Here is a 20,827-nt window from a genome sequence, read left to right as displayed (position 1 = left end):
TGAGTAACCCCTTGCACAATCTCTTGCCATTGATTAAACATTCATCCCACAATATCAAACACCTTGCTCAAATTTTAGCCCAGACCATAACAACTGGTCTAGTTAAGAACACCCTCACATGGAACTATATTCTTAGGTCCTATTCCAAGAGTTCTTGCCCCATCAATACCATTCTCATTTATAACTCCTATGTAAAAAATAACTTTATTATCCCAGATAATCATACATACCCTTCCCTTTTCAAGGCATGTACTCACTTATGTGCTCTTGCAAAGGGCAAAGAAATACATGCCCATGTCACAAAAATAGGCCTTGAACATGACACTTATATTTCGAACTCTTTGATACATTTTTATGGGTCTAGTGGACACGTTAAGGATGCCCGACAGTGCTTCGATGGAATGCCGGAGAAAGACTTGGCAAGTTGGAATTCTGTCATAGCAACTTATAGCGCAGTTCCTGATGTAGGACATGAAGCATTGGTTCTGTTCAAGGAAATGGTTTTTAGTGGAGTTAGAGCTGATAATATCACATTGGTGATTTTATTGTCAGCTTGCGTGCATATTGCTGGGATGGAGTATGGTAGAGGAATACATGGTTATGTTATAAAAGTAGGGGTTGGATGTGGTTTAAATTTGAGGAATGCACTATTGAGTATGTATGCTAAAGGTGGTGAAATTGATTCAGCTTCTCGAGTATTTCATGAAATGGCTGGAGAAAGAGATGTCGTTTCACATACTATTGTGATCAATGGTTTTGTTGAATTGGGATTAGTAGACGAAGCTCGCAAAATCTTTAATGAGTTGGTTGTTAAAGATAGTGTTGCATGGAATTCAATGATTAACGGGTACGTGAAGGTAAGTCGCCCAAAGGAGGCTCTAGAACTTTTCAAAGAAATGGACAAAGATATGGCGAGTCCAGATGAGAACACTATAGTCAGTGTGCTTTCAGCTTGTGCGAGCTTATCAGACTTGCAACTTGGTAGGCTTGTTCACCGCTACATTCTCCAAAGAAGTATAAAACAAGATGTTTTTGTAGGAACGGCTTTGATTAACATGTATGCGAAGTGTGGGAGTTTGGAAGAGGCTCTGCTCGCTTTCTACAAAATGGAACACAAAGATGTTTTTGCGTGGACTGCAGCTATTACAGGACTTGCAGGTTACGGTCATGGGAAGGAAGCTTTAAGTTTGTTCAAGAACATGGAAAATGAATCGATAAAACTGAATGAAGCTACATTTGTCTCTGTTCTGATGGCGTGTAGTCGGTCAGGATTGGTTGAGGAAGGGTGCATTCTGTTTGGTAGGATGGTTGGCTTCTATAAGATTCAACCAACCATTGAGCACTTTGGTTGCCTAGTTGATCTCTTAAGCAGGGCTGGTTTGTTAGTCCAGGCAGAGAAATTCATTGAAAGTATGCCAACTGAGGAAAGACTTGTAGCCTACAAGACTCTACTTAGCGCTACCATAAGCTACTCTCGTATTGATCTTGGGGAACAAGTAGCAACAAAGCTGATCAACTTAAAACCTTGCAGTCACGAGGTTTACATCTTGCTATCGAATTTTTATGCTTCTGCAGGTCAATGGGACAAAGTTACGGAGATGAGGAAATTCATGAAGAACATGGACAAGAGAAAAGAGGTAGGCATCAGTTTTGTCGAAGCAAAAGCTTAGCTTCATAGTTCATACACATGAAATCAAGGCCAGCTATCTCCAAAGCCAGCAAGAGAACCATTAAAGATAGGAAGGATGAAGCATACTGACTTGACAGAAAGGCTACACGAGTTCAACATAGATGCAATTCTCAGTTTCACAGCTACCTGATCATACCTCAGAACTCACAATAGACGGTAAAAATAAGACTTCACCAATAGTCTCGTTTTGGGGATGAGCAATTGCGCATGACATAAATACAAAGATACACTCATAGCAAGGAAGTATGTTTTTTCTCATAACACATACAAGAATTGCATCCAAATGACAAGATGGAAAGCCAAATATAGTAGAAGTCAACAAATCTATCTGTAAATTAATAAGAGTACATTGTGTCAACACAAGGTTGAATCTGTATTGAGACTGATCTTTAAGAATACAACTTGGTTGCATGATAACTTTACAAAACCCAAACAACAGAATAAATACAAACATTTCTCTTACAGGGTTTTTCAACTGTGTTTTGCTCTTGCAGCCTGGAGGTAAAGTGTTAATCTTTCTCATCTCTTCAGGTAAATCTTTACCACTTTGTGCAGGTTTCGCAGCACTAACCATGCTACGCTTAGCCCAAGTGCCAAAGCTCGACCACAAACAAGTCCAGAGAGAATCACCAAAACAGGTACCAAATTCCTAGAGCTCCAAATTACCTTTCTCCCTAAACCTTCTTGAAATCCCACTTCTCTATGGACCTCTGAAAGATCTTTAGAATCAGGTCGATCCACTTTCTTTAATTCTTGCTCATCATCGTTTTCATTATCCTCTTCTTCCCATATGTCACGCTCTACTACATTCTCGTTTTCTAATGTGTTTGAATTTAGCTCACATTCCTTAGACTTCCTTTTCTTCTTCGATTCAGCTCCAAACTTCTTCACCATGAATTTCTTAAACTGGGCAGCTTTCACTTTCTTTACTTCTTGTTCATCAACGTCCTCATTGTCGTCGCCATTGTCTTCACCAGCATCTTCTTCCCCTATGTCACCCTCTAAGAGTCTCTCATTTTCTAACGTGCATGAATCTAGCTCGCCTTCCTTACCCTTTCTTTTCTTCTTCGATTCAGACCCAAACTTCTTTACCATGAATTTCTTGAACTGCGCAGCTCTCAGTTTAGCACTCCGAGTTCTCCTCGGACGGCCAAGTTCCACATTCTCAACAGCATTATCTTCACCATCTTCCTCAATCTCTCTCTTCCTCTCACAGTCCAAAAGGTCACATAATCTATCATGCTTTCCCAACTCCTCAGAATCAATTTCTTTAATCCGTTTTTCTTTGATCAAATCATCAAATTCTTCTCTAAAACCAACAAAATTATTCACCACTCTCTCTTCTACTCCAATCAAGTTTTTATCTTTTCCCAAATGTATAGAAACCATGAACCCCTTACATCCATTTATACATGATTTCAACAAAGAAATCAAATTATTACAACAAAATTCAATAAAAAATAGTAGAAAAGCCGACAATGTAATCCCAATCACAAGCCTTTTCGTCGCCAGAGCTAGAACTAACACAACAGACATCATAATAAATATCTTATAAAATTTACTGGAACTCGAAACGTCAAAATCCACAAAACTATCTTCATTCAAACTCTGCTGCTTACTACTTTCATCAGAATCATCTTCATTTTTATCATCACCAAACAAATTATTAATAGCATTCAATATAAATGGCGCAAGAGGAATCGAAATAGGAAGAACTGGCCCATCTTCCCCGTCCTCAATCTCTGAACAACAAGCAACAATTTCATTCTGACTGTTGTTCTTCCTGGTCTTTTTCTTATTCAATCGATCACGATTCTTTACAATAAGATCAATTAAAGAAGTTGGAAAACCAGTTTGAACAACTAATGATTCCCCATGTTTAGATGAAGAACGAATATCAGCTACAAATCTTGAAACTCTTGTAAACTTTTTCTTGGAATGTGAATTATTATTTTCTTTCTGGCATGAAAAAGGCATGATCTTGAAACAAGAAAATGAAATGAAATTTTTGTTTGTTGGGGTTTTTGGTTTAAGGAAATAAAATAAATTAAAAATAGGAGAAATTAGTTTAAGACAGAGAGAGAGAATGTAGGAGTGTTTGAGGGGTGAGAAATGGAAGTGTTAATAATAATGAGTTATAGTTTGGTGGGTTGGGTGTTGATGGTGGAAGGAAGGAGTGAAGGACAAGAGAAGAAGACACGTTTTGGACAAAGAAATGATTGTTTGTTGTGGATGACTTTTGGAGTCAAAATTGAGTACTGTTACACACAAAAAATGTGTACTGAGTACTGACATATATGTCCATTGTTTTTTTCTTTATCATTTCAAAGCATTTCCATTGCAGTCGACTATTATTCACTTCCATATAAATATTATTTTTCTTCGTTTCTAAAAAAATAAGATGAGATTGTCCAATGTAAAGATGAATATTAATCTCGGACGTAATATTAGATTCTGTCTGGTAGTAAAAATAAAAAAACACTCACAGATAACCGAAAAAAAACACACACACACGAGATGGAATCCAACATTCCGTCCGAAATTCATAACTCAACCACTGTCTCGGTTGAAGATTTCACCTTAGTTTTGATTTGGGAAAATAGTCATCACCATATTCACTTTTGTATCAAGTTGGCTGAAGCCCACAATGTAATGAGAATTAAAGCCCAAACGGACTCAAGTAATGTGGTCTCATTTCTGAAGGACCAAAATCAATACCCATGGCAGGCAAAGAACATAATGGATGATATACACCACTATATAGGGAAATTGGAAGCATTTTCTATTGTCCATGTATATAGCGCCATTATATAGGGAAGCTAATAAGTTGGCAGACGCACTAGCTGCCAATATTCCTACTCTCAGCTTCATAGAGATAGTACCTAGTTCATTTTCTGAAGATGTTAAGAAAATTGTATATGAAGATGCTACAGGCAAGGAATATGCAAGAATGTAAAAGCTCTTATTATTTTATTTATGAAAAGGGGTAAGGGACCTCTCTAAAAACCCTGTTTACCTACCAAAAAAAAAATATATATATTCACTTTTGTATTGGGCAAAGATTTTGAACAAAAAAAAAGTGAATAAAGTCACAAACCCACTATATCTATCTGTATTGGGAATATTCTTAGAAAATGCTTTAAGAGCATTTTTAGGAGTGATACTTTCATAGCATCAACAATTTGGTGCTTTTTCATTTTGAGGAGAGTCACATGTTGATGAAAACACCAAATCAATTCAAATAAGTCGTGTTTTCCGCCTAAAATTTGGTTCCAGCTTTAGTGTTGTATCAAATCTCTCAAAACCGCGTAGTTTTTCTAATACCGCATGGATTTGGACTTCTAAGTGGGCTTCTATGACGCGGTTTTGCCAAAACCGCGTGAGGGATTTAGAAAGAAAATAAATAAGAAAGTTAATATGCCACACACATCGCACGGTTTTTCCAAAACCGCGTGGGTTTGGGCTTGTCAGATAGGCTTTAGTGGCGCGGTTTTGATAAAATTGTATAGATTATATGGCGCGGTTTATCCAAAACCGCATCATTTGATGTCGAAAATTTGATGTTGCTCCTAAAAATGATTGGTGTTTTTATAGTTAAGTATTTGGTTTGGTTCAAAATTTTAATATTTTTTTGGTTTAACTCCTAAAAATCTATAAAAAAAAAAAAAGCAACTCATTTTTTTTTATAGGAGTAGGCATCTATGCCTTAAAATATCTTCGTATGGAATATGGTTAATACGATAATATAATGTGATTTTGTTATGAAGAAGGAAAATTGACATTCAAGATATATATATATCAATTGAGCTATGTGCTGGAAAGAAACATCTGTTATACACACCAATCAAATTATCGACCTCTAACAAAAATCCACAACAATATAGACTTTTTGGTGGGTTTGTCACTGTCATATATTATTAAGAAAACTCATCCTGAGAGATTTTAAGCCTAGAGTTTTTGATGCTCATGAAAGTGAAAGTGTGCAACCTAATAATGCTTGGGAATTGGGATTGAACCAGTGAAATGTTACTATCTAAACTCTAAAAGGGTCTTGTCGGTGTCTCTTAGCCGCGTGCTACCTAAGATGATTTTATCTGACAAGAAACTGAAACCGCGGTTTGTTTGTTGGGAGGAGATAATGTTATCATTTATTTCAAAGCGTGTGTGTGTCTATGGCCCGGTCCACTAAGGAACTCTGGACTTCAAACACTCTGGATTAAGTCTATTCTGAATTGCAATTTGGAGTGCCCAAAGTACACCAAATTTTGTATCAATCAGGCAATCAATCTCCCCCGAAACCATATTCATAATCAGAAGGGTGGGCTGCGGTATTGATACCCTATAAAATGAGACTAGTAAAATGATTGCTAGTCTTAGGGGTGGGCAATAGGCCAAGTCGAGTTAGTCTGGCCCTAAACATTTAAAGCCTTTTAGATATTAAAGTCGGGTCGGCCTAGTCTTAAAATCAATATAGAGTCGAGTCGGGCCGGGTCACAAGTCTAAATCTAAAACCCTGACTCTATCCTAAGTCCTCTTTAAAGGTTTTAGAGTTGCGCCTATATATTTTCTTTTTTTTACTACATCAGTTTAGGCTAGTACTCATTGTTTTTTTTTTTTATCAGCACATCATTGTTCTTCATGGTTGCTATGTTGATAAGTTTTTGTTATATATGACAAGTTATTGGAAGTACTTTTGGGTGTAAGTGATAAATTACAAAAGACAATGCTATTTTAATTGAAAATATTTAACAAAGAGTTGAACAATTATGGTATGTATACTTACAGTGAAAGTGTGAAACTATAACTAGGGCTTAGTTAGGCGTCTAATGATGGCTGAATTAGGATCGGGCCTATGTTTCAGAACCTTAGCCTTAGCCCTGCCCTAGAAAACATTAGGAATGGGTCGGCCCTACCCTAAACTCTATGAGGGCTTTAGTTGTGAGGGCTTAGGGTCAGGTCAATCAGGGCTAGGTCAGGGTCGTTAGGGTCAAATCCCCACCCATAGCATAGTCCCATTTTATAATGGGGTGCTAGTGGTGTTAAATGGGCCGGGCCGGTCTGGCTCAGCCCTCAAACAATGAAAGCCCTCATGTTTTGAGAGCCGGACTAGCCCTATCCTCATTTACCTCGAGGGCCGGGTCGAGTCGGGCCAATGCTTAAATCTTGAACCTTTACCTGCCCCTCAACCCTCTCGAGAGGGCTTGAGAGCCAAACATGAGGGCCAGATACTTTGTTATACATTTGATTTACAAAATAAATTTAGAAACATTAGTTAAAAATGATAAAATTGAATGTACTTCACAATTAAAACTTCAAACTACTAAAAAAACTTGTTAAAGTTGTATTAGTCAATTAAGATCAGCTAAAATCATTTCATAAAATATAAAAAATATAAATATTATAATAAAATTATAAGGTTGGCAAACTTAATAGATAAACGTTATTTTAAGTAATTTTTAGCATATTAATGTTAAAATGAAATATATAGTAAAAAAATTTATTAAAATATATATAATAAATATTGAAAGCTGGGCTTAAAGGAAGACTTAAGTTTCAAAGTCTAGACCCTTACCCTCCCCTCAAAGGCTTGAGGGCCAGATAGGCCCAGCCCACAAATGTGTAGAAACCTCATTTTGAGGGCTTTTTCAGCCCATGGGTTGGGTCGGGGCGGGTGGGGGCTGAGAGTTTGAGAGCCATTTTGACACCCTGGGGGTGCCAATACCGCGGCCCTATTCATAAACCTTGTTTAAATCGAAATTAGTTACCCAAAAAAACACCTTGTTTAAATTGATTGCAATGATCATAGGCTCATTTTGAGGGCTTTTTCGGCCCATGGGTTAGGTCGGGGCGGGTGGGCTGAGGGTTTGAGAACCATTTTGACACCCCTGGGGTGCCAATACCGTGGCCCTATTCATAAACTTTGTTTAAATCGAAATTAGTTACCCAAATAAACACCTTGTTTAAATTGATTGCAATGATCATAGGCTCATTTTACAAACGATTAAAATAACACCAGTGCAACTGGCGACATCTTATATTTTGAAAAAGAATGAATTAAATTTTGCCATTTAACGCCCACATTTTCTTGCAAATCGCAATACATCCTCTTATAATATCGAACTCTCACCAGTAATCAACTTTGACATAACCCATTGATCACCTGAATATAGTTGAGCACTTTGGTGAATCAAAAAAATTGGACAGATATACAACACTCATATTTTATCACCAAAGGGACTCTCCGATCATCAACAATGGGAATGTGAAGTACCAGAAAACTGGTGGTCCTGCAAGCTTTTTGATCATTTTGAAGCGCTCACATCCTTTGGCCGCTGATTATAATAAAAGATCAATACGGCACTGTGTATGGTAACGCATATATATCAACCTCAGGCAAGTAGCAGGCCCTTGGCCAAAGGCTAGGGTTCTCACGACAAGACGCACCGTCGCTGACTTTAGATCTTTTAGCTTCATGTTTGGAAGGAGGCATATCAAAGAGCCATTCCAAATTTTCTGCATCCATTTGCTCAAACTGTACAGCTGAGGGAACCCAGTTGTCAAGCGTCTCTCTCAACTGCACATCTGTTTGAGGAGTGATACTTTTACGTGTACTCAACTTTGCAACAGCTGCATGTTTGACACTATCTTGAACTGCTATTTCAATTCTCCCAGAATCAAGACAGGGCTGTTTTATGGTCAAATTGGAACTAATATCAGCCATCTTCTGGGCAATGATCTCAGTTCCTCCTGATGTAGAGCATAACTGCTCTTTGATGACCAGTTTTTTTCTGGATCCTTATGCCTTTGGAGTGGCAGCCGAATTAAGCATGGTGCCTTTCATTATTGAAAGAACTTTTTTAGTACAACTATGAGAAGCTAGCAGACCAAACAACATATCCTCCAAAAAGAGAATAACATAAAGACACTCACTTTGGTTATGGTTGCCGTCTGAGGGCAAGCTGCGGTTCTTCCTCTTGCGGCTTTTCTGAGTGCTGTCAGACGAGTCGCAGAGATTTAGAATTCCGGCAGGCTGCCCATGTTCTTCGGAGAGGTCACTTCTCTCCAACTGCTCAATTTCACACTCTTTCATTTCCTTACAAAGAGTTACTTTATGTTCCGTGTGCCCCCCTTCCTCCTTGTGACTCTGTTTTTTCTTTTCAACCTCTCCATTTGCCCCCAATTTTTCTATTTTTTCTCTCTTCTTCTTTTCTATTTTTTCTCTCTTCTTCTGTTCTTTCTTTTCCCGCTTCTTTTCCTTTCTCCTTTCCTTCTCCGCTTGGTCTCGTTCTCTCTGGAACATCAAAGCACCATAACACCATAAATTTAGTATCATGCTAGAGAGGAATGCCCATCAATTATCATGTCCTATAACATTCCTACGTAAAGCAATAATGCTTAAAAGAGTATGTACACACGCCATGTTGATTTTTGAAACAAACTTACAACACAGACAAAAACACACTCAACTCTATCTATGACCTCTCTACAAAGGCTTCCTATATCTGACACATCTAAACAAGTGTATGCCTCAAGTGAACATTTCTAGCAAATTAAAACTAGAAATTCCAAATTATCTGTAAGTGCTATAAGTCAACTAAGACTGTACCACGAACGCTTAACCATTTCAAAACTAGGGTAAATTTAAGTTGTCCAAATATTAATCAGGGGGCGTGATCTATACACGAGATATCTAAGCCAGTACCAAGACCCTAAAGAATCAACGTACCATTTGACACCATACCACAACTATCTACAATTCACATTGTCAATTCCTAATCCCTTAACCACTCGATTAACTAAGTTTATAGCCTATTGATTCTATAAACCTCTAGTGAAAAACAGAACCACTCACAACATCGGATAACTATAACTAAACAGGGCGGTGAGAGAATCGAACTCGCCACCTTGTCAATTCCTAATCCCTTAACCACTCTATTAACTAAGTTGATAGCCTATTGATTCTATAAACCTCTAGTGAAAAACAGAACCATTCACAACATCAGATAACTACAACCACTATAACTAAACAGGGCATTGCGAGAATCGAACTCGCAATCTTGTCAATTCCTAATCCCTTAACCAACCTCTAGTGAAAAACAGGACCATTCACAACATCAGATAACTATAACTAAACAGGTCATTGCGAGAATCGAACTCGCCACCTCTCGCACTTAAACACAAGAGAATCATTCCACTAGACCAAACGCCCAAATATGCTTTCTCTGAATCGAAACTCCAACAAAAGTCTTAACAACTAGTAATTCATGCTATAATTTCTCAACAATAAAACATGTTCAATACATGAATACTTCATTCAGAGTATTTATTTATTTTACAATTTACATTGATTTTTTTTTTTTTTTTTTTTTTTTTTTTTTTTTGGTAAGTTGAGCATAAATAAACCATTGGAAAATTTCTCTAAGCTCAACAAACCTTAATAATAACAACAGATCCTTTTTCTTCTTCTAATATCTTCTTGTATCCCGGTGGTGGAAAACGAAAACACCGAGACATTCTTTCTCAAAATCTCGATATTCCAAAATTCCAAAAAATTTCTGGTACTACTACTGATGATTGATATGTTTATTGTTATTAGTATATATGTGTGAGATGATGAGACAGTTATTGCTGTCTGGTCTGGTGTGTGTTTTTTTTTTTTAATTTTAGGTTTAGGGTTTGAAGAGGAACCCGAGAGAGTTGGGAGAGAGAGAATGAGATTGAGATTTGAGGAAAGGGGTGTTAGAGAATGGGTGGAGAGGTGTATTTATAGAGGAAAAAAGTGTGGTCCCTACCTGGCCTCCTTATTTTACTCTAAGTCGGTTTACTAGGTTTCCCTGTGGGCATACGTATACGCGTTATTGGACCATTATTTTCAAAGCCCATAGGAAATTTCCATTCTGTTTGACTCGTCTACTCTTTAGTCGGTTTATCTTATCACACGATGGGACTTCATAAGTGAGAAAAATGACACCCATTTGGGATTGTACGTTTTCTTTATGTCATTGGTCCAAGCAAATATATATTTTTTTTTATTGACAAGCCTTTTTTTTTTAAAATGAGATCAGTAACTTTTTTACTGATCGGGTACATTGAAATATCCTAGTCCGAAGGCTCATCAACCCCGAAAAATCTCGCCAATGTGTCATTTTGAGTAGACCCAACCACCACATTGTCCATGAAGACATTGTCCATGAAGACTTGATTTTGCTTTTCAGTCCACCCATCGTAACAGCACCTTGTCTCTAGCTTGGCCCAAAGGCCCATCACATAATTACACAAGAAATAAATCTCAACCAACATTTGGTGAGATTCGAACTTGCAACCTCTCCCATGAGAAGAGGGGTACACAACCAATTGAGCTAGAAGCTCTTGTGTAAAAAATGCACTCAATGGTGTGTAGAGGGAACTTTAGTATCATCACCCAAAGTTTTTGCCAACTAAGCTAGAAGGCACTTACATGTACAACAGATAAATTAAAAAAAGGTGACCACTACGAAGCCTGACTACCTGTGCTAGTAAACAGTACACAGCTCCCGTACATGCCAGAAGATTGCTACTGACTCTCCTTGCTAGATTACAAGTATTTTGTCAGAAACAATGAGAATTGAGATCTGTCAGCAACAATTGTGAAAGAAAAGAGATCAAAATTTGGAGCAACACAAACTTGGGGCCATATGCTCGTTCCTGGCGAACATGCAAACTAGTACAAGTGCATACATTTGATTCTTTCACATAGTAGTGGAGAGTGGTTCTTCCTCATTCTTTGCATCTTGGAGAGCTAAAACATGTTTCTGGAATGAAGCTGCAGCTTTCTCCCTCTCTTCTAGCTGCCCCAGATTGTTAAACACCTGTGCCATCAAGTAGAAGGCTTCCGAAGCAAGTTCATGATACTGCATACCAACACCAACTACCATTAATCATGATCATAAGTAACTACTTCTGCAAAGGATAGAAGTTAAACCATATAATTTCTTCTTATATGATATAACTATATTAACTACTTCTCATAATATGGATGTTACACTTCCAGAAATAAGTGCTTGACACGGTGTTTGCTACCTCAAGTTCATTTCTCAATTACTCTTGAAGCGAAGAAGTTGATATGGCTATAGTATAGCCATATCAACTTCTTCGCTTCAAGAGTGACTTGTAGCAGTAGGTTCCACTGCCAGTGTACAACTACAGATGTGCTATATCAAGTCATTCTATGTTAGGTCCAGTCTAGCATCATTCAAATGCTCCAGCCACTACTAAACAACCAAACAGTTGAAATGTAGACGAGCCACGACTGAGAATGTGAAAATTACTAGAAAATCTTTCAAACATAAATATCCTAATAACATCATTTCTTCCACGGTGTTGAAGGGATGTGATTTTCAACAGAAGTTTTTTTAAAAAAAACAACATGCATTTTGTATGTAAAGTAAAATAACTTCAATGCTTCAACTAGGAATTCTCAAGCTGTCGCGACTCCATGAACAGATTAGATCAGAGTCTCCAAGTGAAAAGATCACTTATGGACGGTGATCATTTTCCTCCCAGCCACTGCAAAGTGCAAAGCAGAGCCAGCTTTTCAAGCAATCGATATCCAATAAGCTGCACTTAGACCAGGACTACAGAAACATGGCTTGTGACAAACACATAGCTGCACAATCATCGCTCACATATAACTGCCATTGAGAAGTTTATGGCTAATTGGCTACTTTGAGCTTTCCGCGACAGTTCATTCATGCTATACAGATGATTAGTGGATGCACGCTTTTTATAGGTTTACATGTATCATCTCTGACAGAAAATAACTGTCATATTCAATTTGCAATAGAAAAGTTACACGCAAACTCAAAATCAAACTTACTTCTAAGACTTCAAGGTCCTCAGAAGCTTGCCTCAAAGGATCCAAAACGGCTTCAAAATCTTCAGAAACTGCAAACATCGTACCAAAAACCACCAAGGAAATACGACTGAGAAGAATCAGAGGCATAAACATATAGGACAACACACACAAAAGATATTACAAAGTAAACCATAATAACACCACTCATTACATGGTAAACTATTAAACCATGAGTCGTCTTTAATCCAAATCAGTATATGGAAGTCAAATTTGAGAACGAGCAGTTGACAGAACTCGGTTCACAATATCATTATATATGGAAGAAGTTGACAAATCCACCAGTTGGCAAAACTTGAACTTGCAGAACAGGCGAAACTATTTAAAATCAATTTGCACCTCAGATGCCTATGTTTCGTACAGAGTCATAGATAAATACTGTTTATTCTCATTTCCGGCTTTTGACCGAAGATGATTTTGTCTATTGTCAGTAAGTAATAATTTTACTCGTTTACTTCACAGTATACTATCCGAAGAAGGAGATACTACGTACCTGAATAACTTGAATCTGACAAGTGGCATTTTGCGACAGCAACATTGGCTCGTGCACGCAGCTCCAAACCTCCATGGCCAAAAATCATTGGAAGCGACTTATGTACAAGATTTAATGCCCGCTTTGCATGGTTTGAGCCAAGTGAGAGCCACAATTCTCCAAGCATCAAGGTTGTTGATGCTTCCAGAAGATCCAAGTTTAGGGATTGGCAGAATGAAAGGCTTGCTAATGCATAGGATATTCCTAAGACAGCATTCCCTGCTTTCTGATGAATGAAAATTAAGAATCAATGTAAGTTTTACCCTTCATTATATTGCAATCATAAGTGAGTGTGTTTATGTAGACAATGGATACATGGACAACTTTAGTTGTACTTTTATGCATAGCCCCCACCATGAAGGAATCAGTTGCCAACTTCTACTGAGGAAGATGTCCCAATTATATTTCAGAATTCAGAATACCACCTTACAATTGATTATACTGTTTTATCAAGCATACCTTGTGGATCTCAGCAAGCAAAAGTAGAGATATGGCGTGTTCAACCTGCAAATTGAATTTGTAACACATGCAAAAAAGAGAATGTGCAACAGACTCTGCCTGCAAAAAAAATATTGGCCATTAGATTGGAGAGAAAATATATGCAAATTTATCTACCCATCTAATACCCCTGTTGAAAAATTTAGTATAGTCACACATCGGACATTGAAAGTGTTGCATAAAAGTATATAAGTTCTTGGCCTTCTCTACTTGTCACCAATTGGTTCTGACTTCTGAGTTGGATGCCCCAATATTTAACATGGTATTAGAGTAGGATATTGTGATTGGCCCAAAAGGCTCGTTTACTCCACATTACCCAAGTATGTTTGTCCACATGTTAAGCTCATGAAACCACACGTGAGGGGGTGTGCTGAGAAGTTTAGTATAGTTCCACATGGGACATTGAAAGCCTTGCATAAAAGAATATAAGTTCCTCAGTAATCATCAATTGGTTTTGAGTTCAATGCCCCAACCATATTTTTCCAGATCAAGAAATTATAACTGAAGGAAAATGATAAACCTGGCTGAACTGGTTGGCTGCAAGTAAGGTACGAGAATGGCGAAGGCATGCTTCTGTTTTCACACCCATGTCAACACCACTTACAGATGATGCCAACACTCCAAACTCATCACATACACGTTGGGCCAGCTTCAATTGTCCTCTGGATGAAATTCATGTCATATTAAAAAATATATAAACTGATTACAAATCCTTCGAATATCTTTCATACCATGAAGAGGAAAAATAAAAGGCTTACCGATGCAAAGCGCGATCATGAAGCAACTGCAGCTTTAACATTTGAATCCCTGACTTTGTTACGGATAAGAATTTGTCCTCTGCTACTTTCAGGGCAGAAAAGGCTTCTGTAGGGACAATGTTTAAAATAATGTCACTCAAGTGACTAAACTAACATAAGGTACTTTTGTAGAGAATATGGACCACAAGAATGTGCTATCATGCACAAACACCACACTTGGGGAAATTTCTATCTCAGCTAGTCAAGAAAAGGTAAGAGGAGCTTCCACAAACAAAGTACGAGATGGGTGAGGTAGCAATAACTACAAAAACTTAACCCAGAAATCGTACACTGTGCTTGGAAGTTTTTCACTTTTTGTCACACTTAATATAGATTTTGGTTTAAAACTGATATAAACCATTTCAAAACTGAGTCAAGACTTTGAATTAATTAAAAACTTTTGCAACTAATCAAAAATTTTGTGCTGTTTGTTGTGATCGTGATGACAGGTAATACAATCACAAGATTGCTTCGTACATATCAGGAGAGACTTAGTAAAGGAAAAGAAGACCAAGTAGACGGACAACTCCTAACATCATGAACAGGCTCTTAACATATATGTATTTCTACACTATTGATTCAAAAAGACCAACCTTTGTGTCCTTTGAAAATTGATAGATGTCGGATAAGTTTGATATATGCAAGTTCCCTGTCGGCAGAACTGATAAAGATAAACACAGCCGTTTTTAACTTAATGTTGAGTAGATATAAGTAAATACAAATACAAATACAAATGCATACTGCTTCCTACTAAACTTATGTGAGATTAAGAGCTTTTAGTTTACCTGGAAGCATCAGCAAAACACGTCGAATGGATTAATGCATTTAATCGAGCGAGAGTAGAACTGGAAAAAATCAGTACACAAAGGATCAATAAATTACCAGTGGAATGTGGAATACATTTTATTGGCATATACAAGCACTTCAATCAATTGTAACGAATATGCATTACACCACCAGTATGTCCAGCTGAGAGTGACCAAACCATCAAACCAGTAATATATATATAGTCCAGAGTATTGATTATCAAAAACAGCAAGAAGGCATTTAATGGAATTGATTATCAAAAACCATGCAGATGCTTACTTTGACCCACTCTTTTGGATTTGTAATTTGATCATTCACTAATAGAATTTCTTTTGTATTTATTAACAGAAGATAAACTAACTGGGGTGGTGAATGCTTGAAAGTGGTTAGAAAAACTAAAAGAAAAGAGGTGGGATATTTAGCTTCACAAACATGAGAAGCACCAAACTGGCACCCACCTGCCATAATGCTCCCAGGCAGTAGCTCGCAGTAAATAAGATGAACCTGATAACTGCAATAAGGACCCAGGGATGGGACTTGGTTGTCCACCAAAATGGAAAGATTCACAACCACTTCCAAGTTCATTCCCTTGCAACAAAACTGAAGAGGAGTTGGGCTTTCGTAAGTTCTTTAGCCATGCAGAACTAAAAGCACCATCAACTGTCACCGCTGCACCATCTACTCCAACCTCACCAAGCAAATACGAACTTAATCTCAGCTCCTGCATCGATCCCATCACTGTGAAGTTCATTTACATATTCTCAAGAAAAAAAAATCAATTATAGCACACAAACACACACATACACACACAGATAAAATACTTCGATTACCTTGATAACATTAGATGGGCATGTTCTCAGCTTGGTGGACGATTTAGGACCAAATGAAAGCAATGATCTCTTTACATGCTACATTAGTCAAAGATACATCAATAAGTAATAATCATCAAAAGTTACGCAAGATGAAGTTTATTTCTGCCAAAGGTATGTCTCAACAATCCTTTACATATAGGGCTATAGGCATAGGGATAATGTGCATCATTACCAATAGTTCAAATTTCGCCATTGCAAGACGATTAGATGCCACAAGACGTGTTAGCTTTAAATTCTCTGCCCTCTTAAGAGACCTTGTCAAGAGCTCAAGCAGTTGCTGTTGAATAGCAAGAGAAGAAGCAAAGCTGGTTACAGGCAAATAAGATGAGCCAATGATGCCAGTTGCAGTTGATATACCAATATCAGACAACAGGTTGCAGATAGCTGTTAGGGCATACGAAAGACAAGTATCATCATTTTTCTGCATGAAGAGAATATTTGTTATTTTGAGTTTGCAAAATAAAAAATAAACTTGGAAAAAAAAAAATATTGGTAAAAGTGTAGGAGAAGGCAAAAACGAAAAGATCAAGGAAACAATAATGAGAAGTCATTTTATATAGACAAGGGGAAGAGGGAAAAGGAAAAGAGGAAGACATACAACAGACATGATTGAGTAATTGGTCTATATTGTTAAAATAGTTATAAGGGTCGCATTTCATTTTAATTCAAGAAATTTAAGGATTTTGAAGAAATAATCATTAGAATAAAAATACTGTTAATGCTTAGGAAAGGTACCACATAATCTGATATGCAACAATAAACATGTACAACACTAAGTCAATCCATTTTAATTGAAAATAACAGCTCCTCGGCAAGGACTATAGTACTGATGAAGTTATAAAGATATAGCATCTACTGTATGGTGCATATCTTTATTAAGGTGTTATAAATATTGTATCAAAATTCACATATTGTAGCTGTCCAGTGGCATACTGGTAAAGCCTAGCGAGGTTCAGAAAAAGGCCTCAGGGTAAAATCCCACACTCAGAGAGAAAAGGGGATTTAAGGGTTTAGGGAACAGAGTTGTAACTACAAAAAGAAATATAATGAAAATGTACAAATTATTGTCCACTGTTAATACCTGTTGTGCAACCTGAACTGCTTCTGTTAAAACCTGATCAATTATCAACCAGAATGAGTGTAGGAAAGGAACAACGTATCAATGAATATTAAATAAAAGAGAAACATAATTCTACCACACTTTTACCTCCAAAGCTTGCTTTAGATGCCCAAAATGACTATGCATCATCCCCAAGCACAACAAGGCAGTTTCATACTTTCCAAAACTCATTGAAGGAGAAGAAGATGGAGCAATATCAACTCCTTCCTCACCTGCACTTTAATTATTTATAAAAAAGAAAAAATTATATATTGCAATACATTTAGTTAATCAACATATCTTGAGAAACACTTAGATGGTGACACAGTGTCTGGGTCCCCATTTTTCCATAAAAATATATTACAATGACAATGACACTTTGGTACCTAACCAACAGGACAGTTCTCCATGGGAGAAAAACATAAAAGAACTCCATTCTGGATTTAGTCGAACCAAAAATGCTTCTTGTTGAAATGCTAAATGATGCACATTAAAAAACAAAGCCTAGTTTCCAATAAAATCCAAGTCGATCAGTATGAAACCCAGTGTAAAGTTTGTCAACGAGAGGGGAAGACCTAATCACCCAGCAACTACTTAGATCAAGGAAGAAGGTGATAGCTGTATCCTAGTTATGTTAATTATGTTAACCTCCAAGGCCAAACCAAACAAGGTTCACAGCAGACACTGCTATAATTGGAAATTGAATGTACAAAAATCAAGAAGCTCGGCATTTTCATCTACCTGTAATCAAAATAAGAATGAAGATTTTCTATTGAGGCAGGATAATCATCGTGGATAAAGGCTATTCAGGTATCGTAAGTAATGAACCTGCATAAGAATGAAAAGATAGAAATGAAGCACAAATTAAAAAGATAGAAATGAAAAATGAAGAATCCAGTTTCCAAATCTTACACGATGCAGTTCTGGAGCCAATCTTTGGAGCTGTTTTAAGATAGCTTCAAAAGCACTTAATGGAAATGAACTGGCATGCCTACAACAAACAAAGAAATGAATTTTTAGATGCCCTGTCATACTCTTCTATCAAAAGCTGATTGATAGATGCGTAAATGCATAATCTTGGTTAATGTGTCAATAGAAAGGTTTGGAGTGACAAAGAGCTAAACTGACATGAGTGAATACAGAGACGGGGAAGGTCCATGAAGATGTTTTTGAAAAGGCTTGATTTGGCGGCACCAAGGACAAAAGGCTGGATTTATGGTTTCCAAACTAAGTATAAGAGCCTCCCAACCATGGTGATATGGACCGAGGTTGAAGTGTTTCCAGAGAGCATCCACGTGAGAATTATATAGCGATGTCGGATGGTTCGAAATTTAGTATTCAGAAACAGTGCTGATCAATCAATTATCTGGCCACTTACTTCTCAATCAGATCAGCCTGTTCTCTTTAGGTAGCCTTGCACCTGCCAGTTGGTATCACGTGAAAACATCCCGCCACGGTGATCATCAGCTCGTAATGCATCAGTTAAATGGTGTGCAAACAAACTACCTTTGTCTACAATCATCACGGGCCTTAACTCCACACCTAAACAGGCATCTCTGAATGTAAAGATTCCAATTTAAAAAAGTGTATTACGTTAGAAAACACGCAAAGCTCCAAACTGCGAGGGTCATTAAGATGAAAACAAAACAGATTCCATACCAGCTAAATGATGTTGGGAAATCTTATGATTTGGGGGAAATCTCTAATATGGCATACAAGCAGAGTTGCTGAATGCAGATTTTAGACATCCCTACCATGTATATTCTACAGTATGAATCCTAATGATTATCATAATCTATCCGGAAAGTATACTTGCTCCTAAACATTGGGGTACAAAATCATTAATTTATCTTCAGTTAACCAACACCTTTTAGATAATGCAGTTTTCCAATCACCCCAGGGTTGTGGTCTAAAATTTACAGATAATCATCTTAGCTAAAAGCTTCTTTCGTTTTGTACCCATAATTTTAGTGACAACTGTAACACCTATGGATTCCTAACTCATACTCTTGTTGGATATATGCAGCTGTGTTAAATGTGAATGTAGATCCATTGAAATTGTCCTTTTTCACTTCAGCTCTTCACATCTTAAATATGTAAGATTGCCCATGGTTTCCCTCCAAAATTATAACCCAAAGTTGGGTCTCTATTTCTACACAAATTCAAAGAGTGTGACTCTATGTGTCGCAGCAGTTCACTTTCAGTTTTATTTTCACACTCCATCAAGGCTTCAAATCATCATAATACTCAACCAGTAACTTGCATTAGCCAAAAAACAGCAATATTCACTATTCATGTGTTTACAAAGAACAGAAGAAATCTATATACTCTTTAACATAGTTGTATGCAAGATTACCTTCAACCATTTCAAGAAGTGGCCTAGGTACATGGATATGAAACATAGAACCTTCTCTACCCCTAGTCCGACCTTCACTTTCTTCAATAATCTCCTCAAAACCATAATGTTCAAGATCCATGTCTTCACAATCAACCAATTCTTCCAAGCCGTTATTAGAATCGTCCTCATCACGTGTATCATGAGAAGAGGAAGCCTCTTTAGTATATATCCCAATATTAGTCAAAAGGTGGCATACGCCCTGCATTAACAATTCAAACACATATTGAAAATACTACAAAAAATAGACAACAAAGCAAAAAAAACAAAAAAACTATACTATATGTATAGTACCTCAAACGATAGTTGATTAAAAGCAAGTAAACAACGTCTTAGAAAAACCCCAAGCTGACTATTCGGATCCAATATAATTTGATCATCCATAACTGTCGAATCAGGTGACCCAAGCGTACCTAATTAAACAATTCCATTTTCCAGTTAAGATTATATTCCAACAAACAAATAAAAAAAATAAATAAATAGTACTCAAAAACTCACCTCTTAATGTACTAAAAAAGTTAAACAAGTCATCCGGCGACTTAAACGAAGAAAGATGATGCATCAAATGTTCAGTTAACCATTGATTTAGTACACCACCAATTTCATCCAATTCATTTATTAGCTCATCCAATTTTTGCTCCAAAAAATTGTCACATGCCTAATTTTAATAAAAAAAAAAAAGCATCAATAATATAATTCAAAAAATAAATAAGGAGATTGAGTTGTGTTATTATTACCTTAGTTAAAGTGAGTAAAAATAATCCAAGACGATTATGTTGAGAAACAGTTGAAAATGGGAATGGGACTAAAACTTGTTCGGGTGGTGCGTAGAGTTGAAGTAAGATGCATACTGAAACTTTGTGTGGTGTTATACGAAAACCAACATTTGATTTTCCCGCCATTTTGTGAATTTGGAGTGAGAAGAAATGAGGAAAGGTTTTGATATGGAGAAGAAATGAGGAAGGGTCTGATTTGAGTAAATATATGGTGGGCTTTTCTTTTGGGCTTTTTGTAAATTTAGGGTGTGTTTGGATGCTCTACTTATTTTCATACACTTCAGGCATTTTACTTAGAGCTTCCATATTTGCAATCCAAACATATCCTAACCTTTTGGCCTATTCTTTTAGAGACCCTTGTTAATCCAATATGACTGGGTAAATTTAAATACAAATTGAATTCTAATTATTTTTTAAAGTTTGCCAAATACACATCTGGTAAGTTGGAATCAAATTATATTTGAGTGAAT

General features: G+C 37.0%; 1 protein-coding gene and 2 pseudogenes across 2 annotated transcripts; 1 reads left to right on the top strand and 2 right to left on the bottom strand.

Moving 5' to 3' along the window:
• The first annotated feature begins 401 nt into the window (after positions 1-401).
• LOC147479028 (putative pentatricopeptide repeat-containing protein At3g15930 pseudogene) lies at positions 402-1,670 on the top strand (annotated as a pseudogene).
• Positions 1,671-7,722: 6,052 nt separating this feature from the next.
• On the bottom strand, positions 7,723-10,444 carry LOC147479027 (uncharacterized). The gene is made up of 3 exons (XM_086586320.1): positions 10,124-10,444; positions 8,558-8,981; positions 7,723-8,485 (listed from the first exon to the last, which is right to left on the bottom strand). Exons 1-3 carry the CDS (start codon positions 10,202-10,204, stop codon positions 8,040-8,042), a joined length of 951 nt encoding a protein of 316 aa, XP_086442446.1. The 5' UTR covers positions 10,205-10,444; the 3' UTR covers positions 7,723-8,039.
• Positions 10,445-11,198: 754 nt separating this feature from the next.
• On the bottom strand, positions 11,199-20,541 carry LOC147479026 (anaphase-promoting complex subunit 5-like; annotated as a pseudogene). The gene is made up of 21 exons (XR_015209894.1): positions 20,319-20,541; positions 20,080-20,239; positions 19,876-19,994; positions 19,543-19,783; positions 18,607-18,728; positions 18,315-18,490; positions 18,099-18,177; positions 17,928-18,014; positions 17,295-17,424; positions 17,169-17,201; positions 16,260-16,508; positions 16,046-16,123; positions 15,674-15,936; positions 15,194-15,253; positions 15,002-15,069; positions 14,370-14,475; positions 14,132-14,273; positions 13,573-13,671; positions 13,075-13,339; positions 12,546-12,613; positions 11,199-11,580 (listed from the first exon to the last, which is right to left on the bottom strand). The product of XR_015209894.1 is annotated as an anaphase-promoting complex subunit 5-like (transcript).
• Positions 20,542-20,827: the final 286 nt, after the last annotated feature.

Source organism: Coptis chinensis, chromosome 9, assembly GCF_015680905.1.
Source record: "Coptis chinensis isolate HL-2020 chromosome 9, ASM1568090v1, whole genome shotgun sequence".
In the NCBI taxonomy this organism is placed as follows: Eukaryota; Viridiplantae; Streptophyta; class Magnoliopsida; order Ranunculales; family Ranunculaceae; genus Coptis; species Coptis chinensis.
The sequence above is the reverse complement of the archived record's forward strand: the minus strand, read 5'-3'. Positions and strand labels throughout refer to the sequence as shown.